The 25449-nt window shown below is 39.4% G+C and overlaps 1 protein-coding gene across 1 annotated transcript; it reads right to left on the bottom strand.

Moving 5' to 3' along the window:
- Nucleotides 1-15619: 15619 nt before the first annotated feature.
- LOC124121690 (ankyrin-3-like) lies at nt 15620-24253 on the bottom strand. The gene is made up of 8 exons (XM_048391962.1): nt 24065-24253; nt 22149-23315; nt 21412-21546; nt 20743-20900; nt 20095-20212; nt 19677-19993; nt 17434-19552; nt 15620-16416 (listed from the first exon to the last, which is right to left on the bottom strand). Exons 6-8 carry the CDS (start codon nt 19840-19842, stop codon nt 16065-16067), a joined length of 2637 nt encoding a protein of 878 aa, XP_048247919.1. The 5' UTR covers nt 19843-19993; nt 20095-20212; nt 20743-20900; nt 21412-21546; nt 22149-23315; nt 24065-24253; the 3' UTR covers nt 15620-16064.
- Between the last annotated feature and the right edge of the window lie 1196 nt (nt 24254-25449).

Raw genomic sequence — 25449 nt, 5'->3', positions numbered from 1 at the left:
TGTGTGTGTGTGTGTGTGTGTATGACAGCACGAAAAGTATATAAGCTAGCAACATTTAATCTTATACATGACATGTGATGGTCTAAACCTCTCCCTTCAGAGACTACGCCAGCCACACAACTAGATGATCCGTTTATATAATCCATTGGTCACATTGACAGGTTCGTTTATTTAATGTCATTGGATATGTCCTTTTTATCTTGATCAATTTGATTATGTTAAATATACAATATGAACCTCGCATAATATCTTAAGGACACATATGCTATACCATGACGTGGAGATAATATGTATTCTCCTCTGCATATATTAAGATGTACTATGTCTCGCAACATACTTTCCGTATCTGTTCTGATTTGTAAAGTGTTTGTTAATTTATAATTTTGAAAAGTCAAAAACAAAATTACTCAAAACTCAAGACTCATCTATAATTTTCATTCACATTTTTTAAATCATAAAACGTGATGTTAATTTGTTTTGTTTGTGTCTATGTTAGTCTACGTGGTGTTACTGACAGTCTGATAGCAGTTCCAAGCGTCCCAGCTTATGCTACTGATGATGATCATGTGATTATACTACATTGCATCTGCCCTGTGTATATTCCGGTGATGAATAAGGCACCAGTATCCTATGGTTGCTGCAAGAGCTGACTGGAGCGAATCAGGTGGTCAGAGTTGGTCATTCAGCTGTGTGGGTGTCATCCGAACCCAACGGCGTCGTATGCTTTCAGATAAACCTTCATGTTGTTTGTAAGGGAGTTTCTTTCATCTCCATTACATTTAATACCACTTAGTTTTTATATATACCTCAGGGGCCAGCCTGTACTAAATGCCTGATGAGAAGTATAACATGAGGTCCGTATCCTACCTAGAACTAACTGCTTGTCTCAACCACAGTGTTATGAACTGATTTTGACAAATGAACGAAACGTCATATACTATGTCGGATTGCCGGATTGTCTTGTTCACATCTTGCATGAACTCCCTGCGATATGCCCGAAGTGTGTTTCGTTTCGTTTTATTGCGTAGTGCGCAACCCCCATTTCAGACAAACAATAGTCCTAGTCCGATAGATTAGTATCTGCAGTGAGAGTGTGCCAATTGCTTAACAAACATTGGGTCCTATTTTCGAATGAAATTAAAACGCTCATTCACTCTGGAAACGACAGGAGCACATCTGAAAATCTATGTAACTGAATGACATGGTGATTCATAGCCGAAAATCCGGAAATCCGAAGTCCGTGATTTGGAGAAATGACAGTAATTTTTTTGTTACATACATCTGAGATTTACAATGTGCCGGTAAATTGTACAAGGGACTCCCCTCCCATCAGTCATGCATGTATAAACTTGGCTGGCTACGTTGTGTTAACTGTGTCACAATATCACACGCTGCGGATTCGTAGATAGGATAATGATCATGGGGAATATTAGGTCATGCTTGTCAGGATGTAGATATCGGTTAAGCCTTTTTTATTAACTGCAGTGCATGTGAAAGAAAAGGCCATCACTGTGTGACACATATAAGGGTCATACTTCGTGTCATGCATGTTAAGTGTGGTGGGACATACTATCATATGTAAAGACATGACGCTACGGTAGTGTCTGAAATACAATGCTTGGTGACCTACGTGTGGTATGCTGATAATACGGGCATAAGGTAAGGATGTGCTGGGATCAGAGAGGGACGTCAGGGGTTGCATCATATTTTTCCAGTGCATGAATGTGTTCGAATGTGTGCACATGTATATGTGAATGCAGGACTTTCTCAATGTTGTTGGTGTTTGTACATATGAAGAGTGATAAAGATGTGATTATTGTTATTTATTTATAACAACTATCAAAAATGTTTAAAAGTCTACAACTTTTGAGTTCCACACACCAAGGAATGTGTTTGAGTCTTTTGCTCTTTCCCGAGAATTGGCACGAAAGATAACCCATCCTTCCATATTAACCACCAGTGACCGGCACAGAGCGGAACAATGATTTCATTTGTGTTCAGCGTTTTCTTTTGCTTTCATTGAAGTTGAACACATTGAACACATGCTAATGATATGCGTTAAGTCGAGATCTATTCCAATTACAGAAAGGGTTTCATTTAAAGATGATGTAATTGAAGAATTGTATTCCATGAGGTCAAGCACTTGTGTTTCCAAATGTCATTCGTTTACAATGCCACACACCAACTGATGACAAGCTGGTATTGAGAAAGGAACAAATGTCATATATAGTAACAGGATTTCCGGATTTAATAAATATATCTGTCGTTTCTTCACTTCGTTTGTGATATGATATGCGAAGTTAATTATAACCTACATGTAACAAATGTAGCAGAATTATAATTCTTTGTAGCTGACGATGGGTGGGTGCTTAGTTTTGGTCTGTGCAACGAAATTTATCTTTCCTGACCGACTGAATAATAACATCAGCGAATCGAAGATTACATTTCATGAATGCTACGGTTAACACTAATTATAGAGTGAGTGAGTGAGTGAGTGAGTATGGTTTTACGCCGCTTTTAGCAATATTCGGCGGGGGACACCAGAAATGTGCTTCACAGATTATACCCATGTCGGGAATCGAACCCGGGTCTTCGGCGTGACGAGCGAACGCTTTAACCACTAGGCTACCCGACCGCCCCACTAATTATAGAAGATACTGTAAGCATGCATGATTAATTGAAGATGTTGTGTCTTCTGGGCTTCATCCCTAGCTTAACATACAGATTCAGATGTTTCACAGATATTCTACATATCAACAGCAATAGAAACGCTGTATAGCAGCTGTAGCTAGAGACCACAATATTACAATTATCATCCCAAACAGACATTAAAGTTAAGCAACTGCTAATTGTCCGTCCGTCCTTTGAAACAAATAGTCACTCTGCCTCATGTGTTCCCGGGGAAGAGTGAGTGAGTGAGGGTGTCATGTGTTACGCCCCTTTAAGCAATATTTCACCAGAAATTGATGTAACGAAATTGATGTAACGAACGAACTGTTAATAGAAATGTTGTTGATCATCACATTACCTGCGTTTGAAAGATGTTTTACAAGGCGTAGGAACAAAGAAAGTCCGTGTAGACGACTTGACTACAGCTGAAGAAGATATCCAATCATTATTTTGTCCAATCATGGACATTTTCGTATTGCCGACACGTCCAACATCAAGTTCTGTTCCATTCTATGGTCTTGTTCTTTTAGTTTAAGGCTGCTGATTGCAGTTTACAAACAAAGCCTAATGTATATATATATTAGATGGTGTGAGTGAGTGAGTGAGTTAATATTTAAAGTCACAGCGGCAATATTTCAGCCATATAGTGACTAAATCAAGTTATATATTAATACATAGAGACATTAAAATCTGTCGACAAAGGACAGTAAAAACACTAGACTATCACAGATGTAGATTTAAAACTAGCATATCATGATAAAATTCATAACAATTCAGAACAGTACACAATAAAAATGGGCTATAGATCACCAATAACCAAAGGTAGGTCACCATACTAGGTACCATGGGGACTTACGATACTTCTGCTACCTACATGGTAACCCAGCAGGATTTACACCATCCCTCCGGCTACTGGTGATTGTCGGCAAGTTTACGCCAAAACATTTCAAAACAACAAGAATTCTACGATTAAAAACATGGAAAATGAAAAATACTTTGAATGAAATGGGACTTACATACCTTCTCAGGGGGACAATTATTTTACGTTACTTCAACCCCCTTTGAAGGTACAGCCACTAACAAACTCAGTTATTACGTCATTCTACCAAATTAAAAATACATACTTTTTACAATACATGTACATATCAAAATTTATCAAGCAATTCTATTTCTTTTAAAAAACCAAGAATTAAATGAGAATTAATCTGATTAAAAAGATCCTTTAACGATGAAACTTTGAAATACTTATCCCTTGTGATGGAAAAATCAATACAGTCAAGCAGGACATGCTTGACCGTGATTCTCTCATCACAAGGGATACAGAACGGAGGATCTTCACCTTTTAACAAATATTCATGTGTGTATCGCGAGTGGCCAATACGACATCGTCGTACAATGACCTCTTCAAATCTGGACTGACAACCCAAGTAGGTGTAACCGATGGTTGGTTTTATAGCATGTAATTGATTAATACCTACTTGGGTGTCCCACTTCTGCTGCATTATATCTCTGATGTAGTTTCTTATTACAGGTTTATAATCGCTGTATGGAAGCAGAAGTGGTGTCACAGATTCGTTGAGTGCTGCTTTAGCAGCAGCATCAGCCATTGTGTTACCTGTGATGCCCATATGACTGGGTAACCAACAAAAGACGATGTCGTATTGGCCAGTTGAAAGATCATTGTAAAGTTCTAAAACATCTAAAATCAGTGGATGAGTGGAAGATACATTACGCAGTGCCTGAAGGCAAGAAAGAGAATCAGAAAAGATGATAAACTGTTTACATGAAGACTGTTGTTTAATATATATCAAAGCTGTAAGGATAGCATTGGCCTCAGCAGTGAAAATAGAGCTATTGTCAGGTATTCTAAATGATATGGTTTGTGATCCAACGACAGTGGCACTTGCTACTTTGCCACCACCCTTGGATCCATCAGTAAAGATTGAACGGTGAGTGTCATATTTGTTTCTTAATTGTAAATATTCCTGATGATAAACCAGTTGATTTGTTTCAGACTTGAGAAAGCGTGTCAGTGAAATGTCTACTTCTGGCCTCACCAACTGCCAGGGAGGAGTAGACAAAAGCCGAGAAGGAGAGATAAGATCCAGATCAAGATTTGCAGCAGTAATATTGGATTTGAGCCGAATCCCAAGTGGAGGAACCAGCTTCGGTTTCTTCAGAAAGAGATTTTCATAGAGGGGGTAGAATACAGAGGCATAAGCAGGATTAGAGGGGTTCGAACGTAATTTAGAAATATATTGAAGAGACAATTTAGTACGGCGTTGTTTTAAAGAAGGTTCATCAGCCTCCACATAGAGGCTGTCAACCGGAGAAGTTCGAAAAGCACCAAGACATAGACGTAGTCCTTGATGGTGAATTGAACCCAGCTTTTTTAAATTGCTCTTGCAAGCTCCAGCATACACAATGGAGCCATAGTCCAATTTAGAACGGATCAATGATCGATATAAGTGAAGAAGGGTTTTCTGATCCCCTCCCCACTTTGAATTTGAAACGACTTTTAACAAATCTAGGGCCTTCAGGCATTTGGTCTTCAGATAAGTAATATGTGGCAAAAAGGTTAAATGATGGTCGAAAATTAATCCTAAAAATTTGGCTTCTTTTACAATCTTGATTGGAGTGCCATCTAAAAAGAGTTCAGGGTCTTTATGGGGTTTATATTTCCGACAGAAATGTATACAATTGGTCTTCTTAAAAGCCATTCTCAAGACACCATTTATGAATTTTATTAAGACACAACTGTAATTGGCGTTCAATAGTACGCATATTTTTACCACGACATGATATATTGAAATCATCCACAAACAATGACCCATCAATTGAGTCATTTAATACTTTTGATAAACTATTTATTTTTATACTGAACAATGTGACAGACAAAATACTGCCCTGTGGAACACCCTGATCCTGATTATAATGATCAGACAGGGTTGATCCAACACAAACTTGAAATTGTCTGTCAGTTAAAAACTGCGATATAAAATGAGGCAAACGGCCTCTTAAACCAAAGTCATGTAAATCTTTTAAAATACGATGTTTCCATGTTGTATCGTAAGCTTTTTCTAAATCGAAAAAGATCGATACAGCATGTTGTCTATTTACAATGGAATTTTTAATGAACGATTCTAAACGCACTAAATGATCGATAGTACTTCTGTTTTTCCGGAAACCACATTGTATATTGGTAAGAAGATTATTTGTTTCCAAGTACCACACTAATCGATTATTTACGATGCGTTCCATCGTTTTACAAACACAGCTAGTAAAAGAGATAGGGCGGTAATTTGATGGATCAGAATGATCCCGCCCAGGTTTGGGTATTGGTATAACAATGGCATTATGCCATGAAGGTGGAAACGTCCCTGATGACCAAATGTCATCGAATATAGTCAACAAAGTTTCAAGGCAAGATTCTGGCAAGTGTTTCAGTAGCTGATAATGAATATTATCAGCGCCTGCTGCTGTATCATGAGCTTGCCCTAAGGCAGTATGTAGCTCATGTAGTGAAAATACCTCATTGTAATCTTCACCATTATCAGATGTAAATTTTTTTCTTTTCCTGTTGGAGTTGATACTTTTGAAATTCAGGAGCGTAATTAGATGAAGAAGAATGTTGAGATAACGTTTTCCCAAGTCTATTGGCAATATCAGATTTAGTCGTTAGCAAAGTATCGCCATCCTTTAGATGGTTTACTGTAGAATTTGATCCCTTGCCTTTGATCTTTTTGATCATGTTCCATACCTTGGACATGGGGGTACGAGAGTTAATTTTTGAGACATAATTCTGCCAGGATTGACGTTTATTTTGTTTGAATAGACGTCTCGCCTTAGCATTTGAAATTTTGACGATGTTCAAGTTATGGACAGTGGGATGTTTACGCAAGTATTTCTCCGCCTTCTTACGACATTTCCTAGCGTGTTTGCAAGTGTCATCAAACCACGGTTTACGAACACGTGGGTTGATCGAGGACTTAGGTATTGATTCATCAGCAATTTCATTCAGTAGATCTGAGAACAACTGAATCGGGTCAGTAACATTCTGAAAAGACGTAGGTTGTAATTTATCTTTGCATAAAGATTGAAATAAAAGCCAATCAGCCTTCACAAAATTCCATCGAGGTGAAGGTGGATCATCAACGGGATGAATGGGTTTAAGCACGGTGGGGAAATGGTCACTCCCACATAGGTCATCATGGACGGACCATGAGAATTCATTCAACAAAACTGAATCCGTCAAAGACAGATCTAATGATGAATACGTACCAGTTGCAGGGTGTAAGTAGGTGTCCGAGTCATCGTTAAAGATGCAGAGGTCATTATCAGAAACAAAATCCTCGATGACTTTACCCTTTTGATTAATGATAGAACCTCCCCATAAAGGATTATGCCCATTTAGATCACCCATGATGAGACAGGGCTTTGGGAGCTGGTCGTACAGTTTTTGGAGATCATTACGCTGAAGATTTGAAGATGGAGGAATGTATAAGGAGCAAAGTGTGAAGGCAGTATGCAGTGTAAGCCTAACTGCAACAGCTTGCAGATTCGTGTCAAGCGGAACAGGACTGTGAACAACGCCCCGCCGCACCAAAATAGAAGCTCCTCCAGTAGCTTTATCTCCCGGAGGAGAGAAGGAATGATACGAACTATACTGCCTTAAATCAAATTTGTCGGTTGTTTTAAGGTACGTTTCTTGTAAATAAATTGCTGATGGACAAATATCCGTTGATAATAATTGCAGTTCGTTAAAATTGTGCCTAAGTCCTCGGCAATTCCATTGAATTAGATTCGAATGATTCATGGTGGTTCTACCGGAGATCGTTCACGTAAACGTGAAGAGGAGTCACCACTTTTGTGGTGTGAAGATGGGGTGACATCCATCTCAAGAGGCTCAAAGTAATTTCGAACATCTACAGATGTTTCAGTGAGAGTAGGGATCTTAGTAGAAATTTTCTTGTTTTGTTTCTTCTTTTGTTTTTTGGGCATTTCAGTTGATGGTTTGTTGGTAGCTGGTATATCAGGAGTGGGTGTAGATGGGGCCACAACCTGAGTCACAATGATAGAATCTGGAGACATTTCACCTGGGCTGACAGAATGAGTTGTTTGACTGTCACATGATGTAGTCAGAGGCAGCGGGTGTTCAGAATGTGTCCACGTCAAGTCCGTCTGACATTCTATAGATCTACTGGTTGAAGGGCGAGAGAGAGCAGCAGCAGCAGCATAAGATTGTTTGGATGAAGGTGTCCGGCTATCATAGACTTTTTTCGCATCAAAGTAACTGATGTTGTTTTGACATTTGATTGTCAAAATGTCTTTTTCACGTGTCCAAAAAGGACAGGATTTTGATGACGCTACATGTTGACCCTTACAATTTGTACATTTCAGGTCTGCTGTACAGCCTGAACCATCATGATTTTCACCACAACAGTGGCAAACAGTTGGACGATCACATGATTTGGAGCCGTGCCCAAACTTCTGACATTTGTAACACCGGAGTGGATTGGGGACATACACCTCCACTCCGATGTTAAAATAGCCTGCCTTAATAGATTGTGGAATTGATGAAAGAGAAAAGGAGAACAAATAAGTATTTGTTGGAACGAAATTTTCACCATCTTTTCTATTGAAACGTTTCACTGATGTGACATTCTGTGATTTAAGTTCTTCCAAAATGTCATCTTCTGACATTTCTGCCAGGCAACGAACTCTGTCGCGGATGATCCCTCGACTCGAATTCAACGTTCTGTGTTCAGAAACAACAACTTCTGTGTTAGCAAAGCTAATACATTTTAAAAGATTAATAGCCTGCTGTCTCCGTGCACACTCCACCAAAAGAGAGCCGCTCCGGAGCCGTGAAACATTCTTCACCTCACCACAGATACCTTCAATGGCTTTAGATATTGCAAAGGGATTTATTTTCAAAGGTAGTTGATTACGTGATTCCACTACGATAAACCGAGCCCAAGAATTTGAAGTTTGTGAAATAGAAGCATCGTCGTCAGATGAGAAAATCTCAGCTTCCAGACGTCTCTTCTTGTCAGTGCGGTTTGAACCAGAATGATTGTGTGCCATGATGAAAGTAATTGATTCAGCACCCCTGCTCCCCACCCACCATGGAGTGCTACAAAGAGCGATGTTTTCCTGCACCGGATCTCCAACATGCAAACATCAGGGATACAGAGGTGGTATACTCCAGTAAAAAACAACATGAATAGCTGCATTTGTCTAACAAATAAAATGCCAGGCTGGTCCGGCCCATGACAAGAAATTGAAGACATACAGAACTCAGAGGTCGAAAGTACCAGATTGGCCCATGAGCCACCGCCTTCTGGCGTAAGACTCTAGGCAAATTATTCAATCCAAAATTGTGAATAGACACAAGTTATGGACGGCCAAGGCCAAAATATACATTAAAATACAACACATGTGTGTGCATAGACAATATTACGCACAGGGGCTGGCATGACCAGCCGATTGATAAGACCGGGCCCATCTTACCACCCGTCTAGGCGAAGTAAGGGTCGAAGTAGTGTGTTGGGCAAAGGAACACAGTTCCAGGAACCAGTGCCCTCAACTACCAGACTCCCGTCCTCCGCCGACACAGGGACGCAACCCACGGCAAACAGGTTGCCCATTTTAGTCGCCTCATACGACAAGCAATGGGGGGCTGTGGAAATATTCTGCCCCGGTTCCACACGGGGGAAGAGCGATTAGCGCTACCCAGCACTCACCACGAGGAGGTTGCTCTTCACGAGTGCCTATTAGATGGTATTCCATATCAAGGCCAAAACAACGCCGACATATATCCTACACGTTGACCAGGTCCCCCAGCATCAACAATGTACCGCAGCTTTTGTATTCAGCATTTATTAAGTTTTGTCTTGCATTATCACACGTATTGTCATGATTTCTAGATACTTATTTAGATTGAGACCTATTATCCTTTTTAATAGACCATTTTTGTGACAATATTCCCATGTCTATGGTCTACTATGAAAGACTTACATATAAGTCATGGCACCTTGAAAGGGATGGCTTGGTTATTGACTGAACAGCTGGACGTAGTGGAGAGAGACATCTGAGTGAAGTTGCGACTGCTCTCTCATCTATACACTACAGTAATAGATTGTATTGGCGACAACACTCCTGCTTCAGAAACCATCGTTACCCTGTGTAAGCGGCATACGCATGTTGCTTTTGTGACCACGTGTCAGTTATCGACACTGCTGTAATATTATTTCCTCATTATGGTTGGTCATAGTATGTGACAACAAACTTAAAGTGCAAGAGGTATGACCCCCACATAGGTCTAGTATAATCTCTTACACCACTACACACCACTCCGCCTTTATATCAATTTGGATATCCGAAAATCCGAAAATCTGAAAATTCTTAATCTTTGGTTGAGGCAATCGCGAGAGAAAGTGAAGTAGTGTGCCCTCTTGTGTATGGGCTTCCCGCAGTGCTCACATATAGCTTAGAGCTCTTGATTCAGTCAGATCAGTTGAACAGACAGAGTAGTGTACGTCAGTGTCATACGTATAGGCAGCATGGGGAATATTGCCTCGTGCTTCTCCGGACTTCAGTATCAGGTACGTCTTAATAACGCCCTTTTAGATATGTTCATTAAGGTACACTAATGGTAGTAATATATGTACACATCATTTAACACTACACCTGTGGCATTTTGTATGCTTAATAGTGGATATAAGGTAACGAAATTACTGTTCAAAGTCTTTGTATACTCACTCCTGTTCTGGGAGACATTGTCTCTGTTTATCATTCCATGTTCAGTGTTATTGTGTGGAAGTTTATCATTCCATAGTAAGTGTTATAGTGTGGAAGTTTGATCCCACCTGAAGAATAATACTGTATTTGAGTTCAACGCCTTTCAGGAAATACTACAGCATATCATCTTGACACACAATTGATAGTGTGTGTTTTTCGTTCTAGAGAATGCACCAGTCAAGCAACGAGCTGATCGAGTATTACATCCAACAGATCATAAGCAAAGGTGCGTTAACTATAACTCCCCATTAAATCGATAATTTTGTGCGACATTCTTTATCATAATTTGAAGATTTCATTTCAGAAACTTGGTAATATATGCCATGTGTTCAGCATAACTTTCAACATATTTTAATCGTTATTATGATGACATATATGTATATGGGACGATTTGTCGAACTTTCTGTCAATTTGTATTGCTTATTTGGAATATCGGTGAGCATTGGAGATGAATAAAGGTTAATTCGATACCACTTGTCAATCACACAAAACAGAAAGAAACCTGTTTATGTGAGCCTTTGTGGTAGAATTAGTGTTACATCAAGTAATACAGATTTCTGTGTAGGTTCAACACGCTGTGTGAATGAGAGACTGAAGACTCCTGTAACTCCACGAGATCTCGGACTTGTTGCGAGACATATCGGGATGGGATTTGAGTATGTCGGGATTGAACTTGGGCTCAGCGTTGTGGCTATCCAACAGGGCAGAGTTGCACACCCATGTTCAATGTATATGGAGATTTTGATTATACTCACTAAATGGAAGCAGTGGAATGGCAGTTCGGCCACCTATCTGGACCTGGTCAAAGCACTATGGACATGTAAAGAGAGATGCACGATCGAATGGGAGGACATTCTCAACATCCTGCAGTGACGGTCCTCTTTGTCAGTGTAATTGCACCTTGGTAGAAGAAATATTACATAAATATGAAAACAAACTCTTTTTATCACTTTGACCATACCTTTTTACCTTGTTCCGAAATATTGTAATCTCAGGTCTACAAAACAGCAATCAGTAAACGGGGAGCATATCATCATTCATCATGTTTGGGAAATAAAAACATTTATCAAATCAGTGTTTCTTTGTGTTTTCTGCATTTGCAAGTTTACCCAAGAACACCTGGAGTCAGATTGTACAACTCGCGGCTGCTACCGTATGGGAAGGACATGCGTACACTTTCGGAAGACGTGGTGTCATCAGTGATTATCAGTAATCCATTCCTATAGTTTTCCCCGCTATTTTGCCTTTTATGCACAATGGAATGTGTTTCGGTGGATAATCAAGACTGGTTATTCTCTGGCGTTGTATATTTATTAAATCTAGAATGCTACGTATTCGAGCTTACATGGGAAATATCTCCCGGAAATAATGAAAGTTCATTGTGATGCTTTTAATAAAGTCATGATCGTAAAATGGAGTCGGCTTACAACAGAGATTTCTTGTGATTATGCAAAGGGTTTTGTCGCTTCTATCTATACAAACATCTCTGACGAATTCAAATATCCCCCCCCCCCCCTCACAGTGATAGCAATGATTAATTACTCAGAAATTCACAAACTTTCTAAATTAAATTGAATAAAAAACTGATTATTCAAGTCAGTAATCAGAACATATTCGTAATTCGTAATTCGATCACAGTGCTATACAACCTTCATATCGTACATCGTTCAAATATTCAAACCGTCCCTCTGTTTATAATCACTAGAAATAGCATAAGTAAGCGTAAACGTTTTCTCTCCCTTTCTTACAACCTGAACAATAGGTTACAGGTACAATGGTTGTGGTGATCAAAAGATCAAAGTTTCATGTACATGAGGTGAAGAACAAATTTCTTTCATGGTATGATTTAAAACAGGAAAATACTATTTCAATTCTGGAAAATGAGTTCAACACAAAACAGAACATTTAAAGCCGTTCAAACATCAGTGCACTTCATTTCATTATACCTTTCGTCATTATTACGTACATTTGCCACATTCAGACACAAAGTCATTTTAGCCCAGTACGAACAGCTACAGGTGATGCCTCTATTGACAATACGCCTGTAAGCATTTTACCCACAGTATCCAGGTCTCGTCAAATGCTGACATAGTATCTGAAAACAGAGTTGCCTCCCTTTCACCAGCTGCCGTAAACGTGGTATGCATTATTCAACCTTTTCTATCCCTGACATTATCGACAACTGACTTCGTTGACTGGATACAAGAAAGGATAATGTTTGTAATAGCGGTGGCAGTACGGCTTGCGATAACATGTAATTGAAATGAAATCTTGATAATTTGAGATCAGCAAGGGACAATCACCATGTTTCGTCAATGTCCGGTGTGAGTGGGGGCTGAATCTAATTTCCCTTCTAATTAAATCTCCAGAGTGTGAGAGTGAGTGAGTTGGGTTTTTAACAGTAGTCCAGTTATATCACGGCGTGTCAGCTTAATGTGACAGGAAAGCCCGAAGTGATGCAGGTCTCAGACGTTTACCACTTCGGTGAAACCCAAGAGCAAGGATATGGTGCTGACAAACCTAGAAACATAACCTGGGCGCACCGGGATTCGAACCCACAATCACAGGTTTCTGGCGTGCCCAAGGGACGCAACTCTACACAGCAAAAGGCGGCGCCCCGAAAATCTTGAGGTTTAACGTTGCGTTCAAGAATTCTGCTCTTATATGAAGTGACGTGCATGCACGCGTGTGTGTATATGTATGTGTGTCTGCTCATGTCGTTTTTACAGAACAAGCCACTGATACACCATGCCGAAGTTTTAACATGACTTCCCCACTCTGACACAGTATACTGACCACAAATTGACCAGTCTTATCCCCTTAATGCTGAGCGCCAGGCGGGGTAACAAGACCACCACAATTAAACGTTACTGGGCAGATACTCTCTCCCTTTACGCAGATGCTTAACGAAGTTCAGGTGTGGTATATATACCCTCAATATACAATTATACAGACACTCCAAAGATAATGAGGTTTTAACATCGATGTGTCCTTTCTGCAAATATAACCAAGAAAATGAATACCATGTTTTATTGATATGTCCAGTATATGAGGATATAAGAATCAAATACCTGCCTGACTATTATTACACGAATCCATCACAAAGAAAATCTGTACAGTTAATGAACAGCAAAAATAGCCATATTCTTCTCAGACTTGTGTGTGTTTATAAGATATTTGAAAGAAGGATAATACATTGAATATTAATAAAACTGTGTACACCATATTTAGCTACGATCTAATCAGTATACAAGTGGTGCTTCACGACGAATTGTTTTACAACAAAAGGTAATTGTGCTATTGGCCTCATGGCCACACATACGAAATAAGTCTGTCTGCAACTCTACCCATACGACAATGGAGGCGGTCTAGCCCACTTTATTTCAGAGCAAGGTATTTACAAATGCAATGGTGCATGATGACAATTCTAGCAGGCTTGATCATCACTCATGTAATGTGCTTGCAAAACATGATGCTTATTTAGGCCATGTAACCTGGATAACTCCCTTCAATTGTTAGTTTGTTTTGGTTTGGTTTTGCGTATTCTCTTTTATTTGTATATAATTAACAAAGACACTTATTTGTCTTTTTTCACAGGGAAAGTGTATATTTAGATCAGGATAGTGAATATAGTTCGTGGTTGGTTCTGATTATGATACACGCTGCACTGGTATGGCTTAGTCTGTTTGACTTCACTGCGTTTGGATAAGCACCTTTTTCTAACTGTATACATATTCAGATATATACTCATAAAGGAACAATCGGACCCAATTGCCTCGAACTCCTGGGGACCAAAGAAATAGTTCGACTTATCCGAACTATTTGAATTCGACCTGGATCTTGATAAGTTTTACCTTTTAACTTTTGGGACTTTAAATTGAACTCCGAGTTCAAGACTTTGGGGTTCGACTGCATATGTACGTCTGCATAATTACAAAAGGATTTTCATATAGTTGTCACATTAATGAAACTGGTGACATTGTAGAAATTAAAATTAATCGCCTCTGTATGTTTATATTGTATGGCACAGTGTTACGAGGGGATTTCCGAATTGAAACGCGAAGGTAAACTTAGAAAACAGTTCAAACTATATTTGTAAATATATCATTTGTATATATCAGTAAATCAGCACAAAATATAAATGAATAAAAAAACACTTCTATCGAAAGGGGTTATACAATGGGTCAACTATGGGCAATACATAACAGGCTTCCAACATCTTTCGCTCCTTAGATACGTTTTCAGATACAATGTTTGTAATAAAAACGATATCTTGCGGGGATTCGTTCAGTGATCTATCACATAATATGTCAAATAAGAATATGTCAGATATCATGGAAGAATGTAATACTGGTTGGTTTTGCCAATGGCTATATAGTCTGTATTTGTTCAAGGGACACAGCTCAAAGAATTCTATTTGATCTTAGCATTTTCATGTTTGCCTAGACATCATGGAAATTAATAGGATAAATTGCTTTGAAATAAAACAATCATTATATTCCTGAATATGAGGTCACCGTGAACATACTTTAAAGTCTATATTGCATGTACAACATGTTACATGGCTTCGTATTGAGAGTGAGACTTCACAACTCTGACACTGGAAATGGTGCAGAAACAAATAAAAGTGACAATACCGACTATGATAGAAAGACACCCACGTGTTCCTGCAAGTACATATTTTACACAGTGACATGTAGCAGCAAACATTCATTGTGTACGTCAATCTGTACTCACTACCACTAATTTCAACAAAACACTTTGCTTTAAGAAAGTTCGGAACACACTGAAATCTGCATATGTCCAGTTATAAACATTTGTAAGAAACTGTTATGTAATCTTCTAAACATTAAAGTTAGACATGTTCCTAGAATTTGTAAAGTACAATGGGTTTTTTATGGAATCGAAATGCATACAGAAACGTCAAAACTACATCGACACATATCACTCCCACTACTTTCAATATAACACGGGGGTACGGGTGGCCCAGCCGTCTAAGGCGCCGCGAATCGCCGTGTAGAGTTGCGTCACTTGGGCACGCCAGAGACCTATGATTGTGGGTTCGAATCCAGGTTCGCCCAGATTATGTTTCTAGGTTTGTCAGCACCATACCCGTGCTCTTGGGTTTCACCGAAGTGGACATCATCACTTCGGGCTTTCCTCCCACATTAAGCTGACATGCCGTGATATTACTGGAATACTGTTAAAAGCAGCGTTAAATCCAACTCACACACTCACTCAATTCAACTTAAAACAATACAGGAAAGTTCGGTACACACTGAAATGTGCATATGTCCAGTTAGGAACATTTGAAAGAATCTATTATGTAATCCTCTAAGCAACATAAAGGATTTTTTCGTCATGAAGTTAGCTTTGGTCCTAGCATTTGTAGAGTAAAATGTTGTTGTTTTTTATGGAATTGATATGCTTACCGAAACATCAATGCTACATCGACACAAATGACAAATAACTCGTTATTTTCTGCAAACCAAATTCGGACGACTGACTCCTAAAGGAGGTTGTAAAACTGTATATGTATACTGTATCACTGGACACCATACTAAAAATGATAACTCCTTTCTAGACCACTTTTAGAGCTGCTGCAGCTCTATCTTTTCCCCAGACTCAGTGTAGTGAATGATGGTATTCTCAGAATTACTAGTGGTATCTGAACTAGGCACTTTGTCACCAACTACTGGAGCATGGACATAGGTGGGAACATGACTGGAGTTTCCATATATGGTTTCTGATCTTTGATTTGGTGAACGTATCTCCATGCGTGCAGGATCTGTATGGAGGTTGTTAAGATTTCCGTCTATATGATATGGTTGGGATGACTGCAAGGCGATCTCTTCCATAACACTTTGTCTGTCTGTGGAAACTGCTTGTCCCAGTTGACTCGGAACATAAACCCCTGGCAATTCTACTGATGTGTGGTTCACCCTGAAACAATATCACATGCACTTGACACAACATTTCAGAGAAAATAGGACTTAATCAAAATAATGATGCTAGTGTGACATATAATACAAAATCAAGATGTAAAAGCCGTATTCAAAATTCGTAGCTTATGAAAAAGACTCCAACTAAATGGAAGCCCCACATACTCATGAACGTAAACCAACGAATCATTCAATATTATAAAGAGTGAAGCCTAATTCAGTTCAAATATTGGTTAACATAATTTCAGCGTTTTTGCAAAGTCCCCATTGACATATGTAGCACATGGAAAATAAGGTTTCACTTGGAACAAATAGCAACAGAGTTCATTTCACCACAATGCATGTCTACAAGGTCCCCAAAACAACATACTTAAAGTCCCAAGCAATCCCAGTTTGGGAAATATGTCTTATTTACATAATCCAATATGGCAACCAACTGTCAATGGTATTTTCCATATTTCACATGAGGTTCAATGTTTTAATGAAAAACAGCATGTGTTGTGTTGCAAAATAGCCATATTATGTTTCTAAAACCTATTCGCAACTATTGATCGTTTTCGACTAAGGACAAATCTACAAAACATCAAGATGGCCAACAAATTTCAAGATGGCCGACACATTTCCTAAATATGAGTTTAGACTGTTGAAGCTTTCATCTCTGAAACCGTGTGCTGGGACGTATATGCATAAAACTTGTCACACTAACTGACTGGCCCAAAAATCCAAGATGACCTCCAAGACTTGGACAGACATGGAATATCAATACACTGTTGGTCTCTCATGACATGTTTGATTGATTGATTTGGGACTTTTAGTATGTTGTTTGGGGGGCCTTGTAGAAATGCACCGTCCATATTATCTTTTAGCTGAAATAGATATTTTGATATATCTCTGATGGTACTGTCCTCTTCGAGGTCTCATATGGTTTCGTAAGGTTTCAAAACTGGTCTACAAAACAGCGTATGCAATATATGTGTTTGGGCTGTCAACTCAAGCATCATTTCCATATTGCTCTTACCTATCTATAATTGTACTATGGTTGCTTGTCAGGTCATGTATATTTGTTGCCTCAGTTATAATCCTTGCAATATCATCGTGATGTTGCGCCTCTGCTTTTTGTAAAGCAGTTTCTTCTTTATCGTCTTTCTCATCCACATTTGCCTTGTTCTGTAATAACACCTCCACAACCTCCCTAAGTCCCTCGTAGGCTGCATCATGTAGAGGTGTGCTGCCATCTTGACGTTTCTCATCCACATTTGCCTTGTTCTGTAATAACACCTGCACAACCATCCGATGTCCCTGCCAGGCTGCACGATGTAGAGGTGTGCGGCCTTCCTTATCTTTCTCATCCACATTTGCCTTGTTCTGTAATAACACCTCCACAACCTCCCGATGTCCCTGCCAGGCTGCACGATGTAGAGGTGTGCGGCCTTCCTTATCTTTCTCATCCACATTTGCCTTGTTCTGTAATAACACATCCACAACCTCTCTATGTCCCTCGTAGGCTGCATAATGTAGAGGTGTGCTGTCATCTTGACGTTTCTCATCCACATTTGCCTTGTTCTGTAATAACACCTCCACAACCTCTCTATGTCCCTGCCAGGCTGCATCATGTAGAGGTGTGCGGCCTTTCTTATCTTTCTCATCCATATTTGCCTTGTTCTGTAATAACACCTCCACAACCTCTCTATGTCCCTGCCAGGCTGCATGATGTAGAGGTGTGGTGCCATCTTGACGTTTCTCTTCCACATTTGCCTTGTTCTGTAATAACACCTCCACAACCTCCCTATGTCCCTGCCAGGATGCATCATGTAGAGGTGTGCTGCCTTCCTTATCTTTCTCATCCGCATTTGCCTTGTTCTGTAATAACATTGTAACAACTTCTGCGTTTCCATATATACATGCCAAATGAAGCCCAGTTTCACCCGTCTTGTTTTGCTCACCAATGTCCACTAGTTCCTGTAACAGATAGCTTACAATGCTAACATTTCCAACTGCACATGCGTAATGTAAAGGTGTTGATCCTTCAGGGCCTTTAATATTGACATTCAGTTTTCCAATTTTTGTAATTGTATCCATGGTATCTTTGCCCTTTAGGCACAAGGATGCAAAATGTACATATGTATTCTTTCTTGACCTGTTTTTCTTCTTGCTCATCTTTATCAAATGTGACAATCTGGAAGCCACTGCAGACAACCCACCCATACAGGCAATGTCCAAAAGTGAACATTTACCAAACTTTACTCCCAGATCATCTGCAACTGCCAACTGCAGTTTAATGATAAGAGGTCTTGGGAGTTTGGGTAGTGTCATCCACAACTTATCCAACTTCCAGTTTTTATTGGAAAACAGGTAATCGAAGTTGGCTAAACTATTCCCAAAGCAACTTCCAAACAAAGCTTCCTTTCTGTTCTCTGCATTCAATTGAACACTGAACAATGCTCTCCTCAACAAATGTGAGTTGTCTGTGATGCTCGCCCAAAACAGAAAGGAATATCCATGTACAATGTCATTATTTGACAATACTTTCAACAGTACAGAACTGTCCTTGTTCATATTATGCAACAATTTCTCCCAAACCATATCAACAAATGTCTCTACCTTGAATAGGGAATGCATGCACACAAAGGCAAACTTTCTGCCGTGTAAAGCTGCAGCAAACCGCTTCGCTACAATATGCAGATCATCATGTTTCAATTCGAGGTTGAAAGACACATTTACTTGTTCCTGTTCAGTTGGATCATCTCTAAATGTCACATAACGAAATATGAACTCGATATCCATCCTTTCAACAAACTGCCTAACATCACGTAGCAGTATTTCTCTTAGCTTTATTGCTACTTTATGATTTCTTATTCTATATGAGCCTGCTTCATGATGGAGACAGCATCCCGTCAATTGGGATAAAATAGGTTTCATCACATTTTCAGTGTATTCTTCTTCATTGATGTCAAAAGCCTTAAGTGCCCAAACAATATATTTTTTGTAGGTTTCTCTTTCCACGAGAGTCCCTGTGTTAGACCCTGCCCATAGCATCCTCTCCTCCAGGTTATTCTCCGCCAAAGCAACCACTAACAAGCATGCCATCTTCTGCTTATGCAACAGGTGCTGATCCAAACATGGGTGGTCATCAGTATCTGGGAAAATAAATAACGTTTGTAAGAAAGCAATGTACAACATTGCACATGTAGATCTAAAGTATAATACCTTGCGTAACGCCTTACAATTACGTAACAAAGTAATGATCTCCAGAATGCATACTTTCATCACTGGCGATAGCACAGTCGGTTCCTTCATGTGTTTCATGTCCATCCTCTTCAGGAATAGTTGGACCTCCTTGTTCTGTTGTCATTGTACAGCTATTTTCCAGTACATCTCTTGTCTCCAGCGTTACAGTTTGAATTTTTTGTGACATTACCCTGTCCATCAACTGCCATCATGTGATTTCCTCCACCCTGCATATCTCCCTTGTCCTTGGCATACTGTAGTATCCTCTGAAGCACATACAGCCTGTATTTCTCAATGTGACAGTTCCTCATGATGCCTGGAGACTTCTCCGACAAAATTGCATCAGCAGCCTGAGAATATGACGGTTAGAAATGAAAAGGTATCTTTCATACGTGGTTATTGAGACACATGTTGCCTTTCATATCAAAAACATAGCTTTAAAGCAACCTACCATCAGAACGAATATCCCACAGCTGTGTCCATCAGACTGTTCTATCACTGGGTACTGTTTCTTCATCCATGACTTGCTCCCTTCCTTAGACGTAGATTTCAAGTGGTTTACAAAAAGCCTGAAGAATATATGTATATTACTCGATGGCGATAACGTCTTCAACTCATGTGGACTGGTGTTAAAGTAAAGGTAGAGCAGAAGGTAAATACAGCAGTGCCTTTAATATCTGCTTAAAGTTTTATGGCATTTCTGATGTTCTCTCCTGCTTTGTCCATCATTAGGTTTAATGTTAGCAAATACAGATGTTATGGTTTAAATGAGTGAGTGACATAACAGTATTTATGGCGTTTAAATCATTCACACAGTGTACCCATTTGGGGAACTGAGTCACCCTGTGAACAAGTTGTTCTATATATTCTAAAAAAAAGTTAAAGCTACCAATGTGAGTGTATCGAGAATTAATAGATGGATCTTATTTACATTCATTTTTGTTTTTGACAAATCAACATTTCAAATTGGATAGTTTGGTTTTAAAGGATTTGCGTAATGACCAAATAGAAATACATTCTTGATATTGAAATATAATCATGTACTTTTATAATGTGCAGCCACACGCCCTGGTTTTCTTATCTACTTCTGTCCACCTACCTCCAGTGTTGTACAACTGTGTCCTCCACATCTAAGGCGGGTTTAGAATTGACCACGCCCACTGTTCCATCCTTGACATTAGCCACCAGTAGCACCCAATGTTGATTATGCGGCATGTTCACTGGCATTAAGATCCACGTGTAGTTTGTCAAATTTTCCTGAAAGCTCACAACAAATGCCTTTCCGGTGTATGATCAATATATCCAAAAACATGTGCTTCACATAAGATGGATATGATGCAGTAACAGGGATATAAGTGAATTGGTATCATGAACTTGATACTTAGAACTTCTAAAGAACTCTCTCTGACAACCAGATTTTCACTTCGTACAATAATATGTAGCAAGATGAATATGTTCATGTGTAATATCTGCTTTTGTAACTGCATATTGAAAAAGGAATAGCATTATGATCAATGGGGTTACTGGCTTTGACTCAATTGAAACCCATTGCAGCACATGAATCCTTCATGTGCAAAATTGCAAGTGGCAATTACTAGCATATTGAATATGCAATCATAGCATAGACGAATCATATGTTATCACAAGAAATATACAATTACTGCAAAGTATCTTTCGAGTCTTGCCCATGTTCATGGTAGGGTGGACATGCAATGGTACACTGGGAATGACAGAATCATAGGAAATATAAAAATCTCACGTCACTCACATCTTTCCCCCTTATCCTGTCTGTGTACTGTCCTGCCTCCCACAGAAGGATTGTCTCTGTAGGCAGCACCAGACAGTGGAAGCTCACACGGGAACACCACTCTTCCTCCAGGAGGTGCAGGTATGTGTCCATCATCTGGACAGGTAAGAGTTCATTTATTAGAATATTTATTATACTGTTTCATCCCCAAATGCTTTCGCTTCAAAGAGAACGTTTGTAATTTCAAATCAAAGCAGGATCCGCTGCACATCAGATATTCAACATGAAGAGAATATCTCGGCTGTTAGCAATGACTGACAATTTAACTGATGATGTACTAGATTGTATGCACAATGCCCATAGCAGTTGGGTAGTGTTATCATTGCAGAATCGAGATGCATGGAAATGAGTTGATAATGAGCACTATTATATGAATTGATAGTTAACTAATACTGCTGTAAAAAGAAGAAACCGTCAAATGTTGCTGTATTAATCTTAAGAGGGGTGCTCAGTGGTCCAAGGCGCCGCATGTCGCTATGCAGATTCGCCATGGGAATCAACAAAGTGGTAAACGTCTAAGATATGCATCACTTTGGAATTTCTTCATGATTTAATCCAACTCACCATGACACTATTGTTCAAAGATGCGTTTAACTAAACTCACGCTCTAGCTTGCCTACATCAAGGCACTATCAATGAGTATTAGGAGATTGAACCACTCACCACCCTCACGCCCCCAGTTTATATCTAATACTAACATCATTTGATGAAATCGAAGCCTCCCATGCTCTATGAAATGATTTTCTTGGATGATTAACTAGGCATGTAGTTTGTGTTATTGTGTAAATAGAGCAGATGGAGCCACTCGTTGGTTTCCAGGCGAGACAGAACATCTCCTCTGATGGTGTACGTAGCAGCCAGTTGTGTATGCACAGTCACGTGACAGGGGGACGTCCTCTTGTACATGCTGAAGGTGTGAAGGAGGATCCTCCAGTGTTTTCACAAAGTCCTGTACTTCAGTTCTGGTATGACATGCTCCAACAAGTACTGCTGCGATGAGGTTAATGTAAACTGACCGGTCTTGGATCAAGTTCAGGCCGTCAGCACATACGTCAGCACATTTAACCCAGTTCCTTGCTTTTATTGCATCTAGATTCCAGTTCTTGTCGACCTCTTTAATGACTGACAAGCATGCGTTGTCTTTGTTGGTACAGTCCTTGTTCCAGAACCTTGATAAAGATAAAATCTGTTGCACGACCTTTATCACATCACGAGTTCTTTCTACGACTTCAAGAAATGTGTACAGATAACCATAGGGTGTGTTAGTGACACGGGTTACAACTGTGTTGTCATTGTCTACTTGAGACTGCAAATGGTTTTTTTTGACAGGGGAGCCTGACGTTGTACCCAAATATTCAATGTCATCATCACTTCTATGATCTCCCGTCCTGCAGCGTTTCTGATTTGTGTCGTGATCATTCTTTGTTTCAGTCTCTGACACCTTTTCTCCATTCAATGTTACACCTAGAATAGTGTTTGATTTACCGTTGTCTTCCAATTCTGTCGGTGATAAATGATCTTCAGGGTCCAGGTTTGAGTTACTGTTTACGTGACACCCGACTGCACAACTCCACCAGTTGATTCTACTTTTCTACATTTACTGTCACCTGAGGTATTAACTGTCTGTTGACCACGCTTCTTGCGTTGGGGAGAAGGCTGTGCTTGTGTGTGGTCCCTGATATATTGCACTAGGACGTGTTTCAGAGGCTGGTTGTACAGATACGTTGCTTCTCTGACAAAGGCCCTTGTTGTTGTCTTGTCCTCGGTGTAAGCCTTGTGGTACTGCTTCACTATGACTGGACTTGAGCCAGGCTGCTTCCGAGTTCCATCACTTCTGAAATGATATTTGTCATCCTTCCAGATATCTGCAAATAGAAATTAACATCATAACATTGCAAACAATGTTGTAATCCTGAAGATGAACTATCCCTCAAAATTCTTTGTGTGTTAGTGTGTCACCTGTGATGTAGATGTTAATTAATAAAACTGTGAACAGTCAATAGTGCAACATAACTCTAAAATCAATCCACCTTAATGCCAAATCAGCTGTAAGGTCATGCATAAATATGTTGTATTAGAGGTTGTGATGATAAATACCATGTCCTTTTCTCCTTCCCTGAGATGCAACACGATACTTGATTCTTATTTAGCCCATATTGATTAATCCAACAATGGATTTTCTATAAGTTGACATCAAACAATGTTCATTATTTAAGTACACAATTGTTGTAAAGGGGATGGAAAGAGTGAAAAGAAAAACAAAGATAGAACATTTTGCAAAAGAAGTCGTTTTAACAATGATATAGACAAATAAACTTAATTCACGTAGTCACTTATTGCACGACAATCACTTGTCAACAATATTAGCGAACATAAAACCGGTTATCACAGGGCTGTACAAGGAAGCTGATAACAGGGCAGGGTGACCCCGACGTCAAGCAGACTATTACTAATAACGTACATGTATATGAATGTGGCTTTTGAGGACATTGGTCATGTGTGCTTAAGAAACCCTTTGAATTCAAATTGTTTAATAAATAATATCAGCTTTCCATTGTTCATATGTAGTAATCCCTTACCCGCGGTATATTAAGCCTGAACAAAGCTGCCTCACCTTCTCTCATTCCCGAGGTTATCTTATAGAGGTACACCTCCCCTTCCTGGGGTGTGGAGGGGGCAGTCTGGATGGTCTTGCTCTCATCTGGACTCCTCAGAATGTTAACAATCTCCTCCACTTTAAGGGCTGAGGTTCTCTCTGTCAGGTAAGGCTCGGGTGGTTTCGGATTAGGCGCCATTTTGTAAAGTTATTAATAGTCACATGAGTCACACAGGCGTGATAAATAATCGGTTGTTTACTTGAACCTGTAGATGACAAAAGGTTATATGCTGAACTACACCTAAGCATGAATATTCATTATGTACCCTGTATTTGTCTACGCATCAGTGTTGGTCTTGTTATAACGCCTCAGGGCTTCATAAACGTCTCTCCTTGTACCGCAGGGGACGTTCTGTTTTTGGTTTGTTGTTCTGTGTGTGGCTTGTGGGGAAAATAAAGCGAGTCTGTCCGGAGAGCGGAAAATAGGTGGTTCGAGCCCCGGCCGCGTTTTACCAAACGATGTTAAATGATGATATTTGTTATTACCCTGCATTATTTCTGCAGTACACTGTGTGACCATATTTCAAGATGAGCATTGTACATGTCCGAGTAACAATCCAAAAAAGCGTCAGTCTTCGTGATCAGGTGAATCCACTTAATATACATACTTTATTGTGGTTTCAAATCAGGTCTTGATCAAAATATAACATAATATTACAAATTACAATATTGTTGTCTGGCGACATGAGTAGAGAAATGTTACTCAGTTAGAAACCTATTGTTTTCAAAGGTTTCTGATATTGTAACAATGACCTCTGTTGATCTTTATTGCCTGGTTCAACCTATGCTCACTGAGAGAATGAGTGAGTGAGTATGGTTTCACGCTGCTTTTAGCAATATTCCAGCAATATCACGGCGGGGGACACCAGAAATTGGCTTCACACATTGAACTCCACGTCGCCGAGGATGTTTTTTTAACAATTTTCATGATAACCTGTACCCCAACTTACACAGATAATTATAATTGATAATGTCTGCCTCCATTGAAGTATCCCAGCATTGTCATTGTTCTAAAGTTAAAATTTGGTTGATCTGAGTTTGCTTACTTGAAAAACATTGTATCAACATTGTTTCAACTCCGTTCGATATTGATATCATCCATGACAATTTTGTCTTAGATATTGAAATTGTTTCAATCTGACTTTCAAAAATGAAAAGTAAACTAAAAATCAATATTTCATAAAACATTTCACAGGTTGTTTATGAAATATGTGTTTTTGTTGTTAGTTGGAGTCAATATATTTAGACTCAAGACGTTTTAGACCAAACGATAATGATTAAGTAAGACTCGGAAGGGAAAGACTAGTAAAGTTGAATGAAGCCAAGACAAATTTAGTTGTACC

The sequence above is a fragment of the Haliotis rufescens genome, unplaced genomic scaffold, assembly GCF_023055435.1.
Source record: "Haliotis rufescens isolate VD_foot unplaced genomic scaffold, xgHalRufe1.0.p SCAF_103, whole genome shotgun sequence".
Taxonomy (NCBI): domain Eukaryota; kingdom Metazoa; phylum Mollusca; class Gastropoda; order Lepetellida; family Haliotidae; genus Haliotis; species Haliotis rufescens.
The sequence above is the reverse complement of the archived record's forward strand: the minus strand, read 5'-3'. Positions and strand labels throughout refer to the sequence as shown.

Excerpts from the sequence above, each read along its gene's own strand:
- LOC124121690 (XM_048391962.1), bottom strand. The coding sequence starts at position 19,842 with ATGGACAGGGTAATGTCACAAAAAATTCAAACTGTAACGCTGGAGACA. Across the intron at positions 19,553-19,676 it reads TGCTATCGCCAGTGATGAAA|ATACTGATGACCACCCATGT; the intron begins GTATGCATTCTG and ends TTATTTTCCCAG. Across the intron at positions 16,417-17,433 it reads CATAGTACAATTATAGATAG|GGTGAACCACACATCAGTAG; the intron begins GTAAGAGCAATA and ends ATATTGTTTCAG.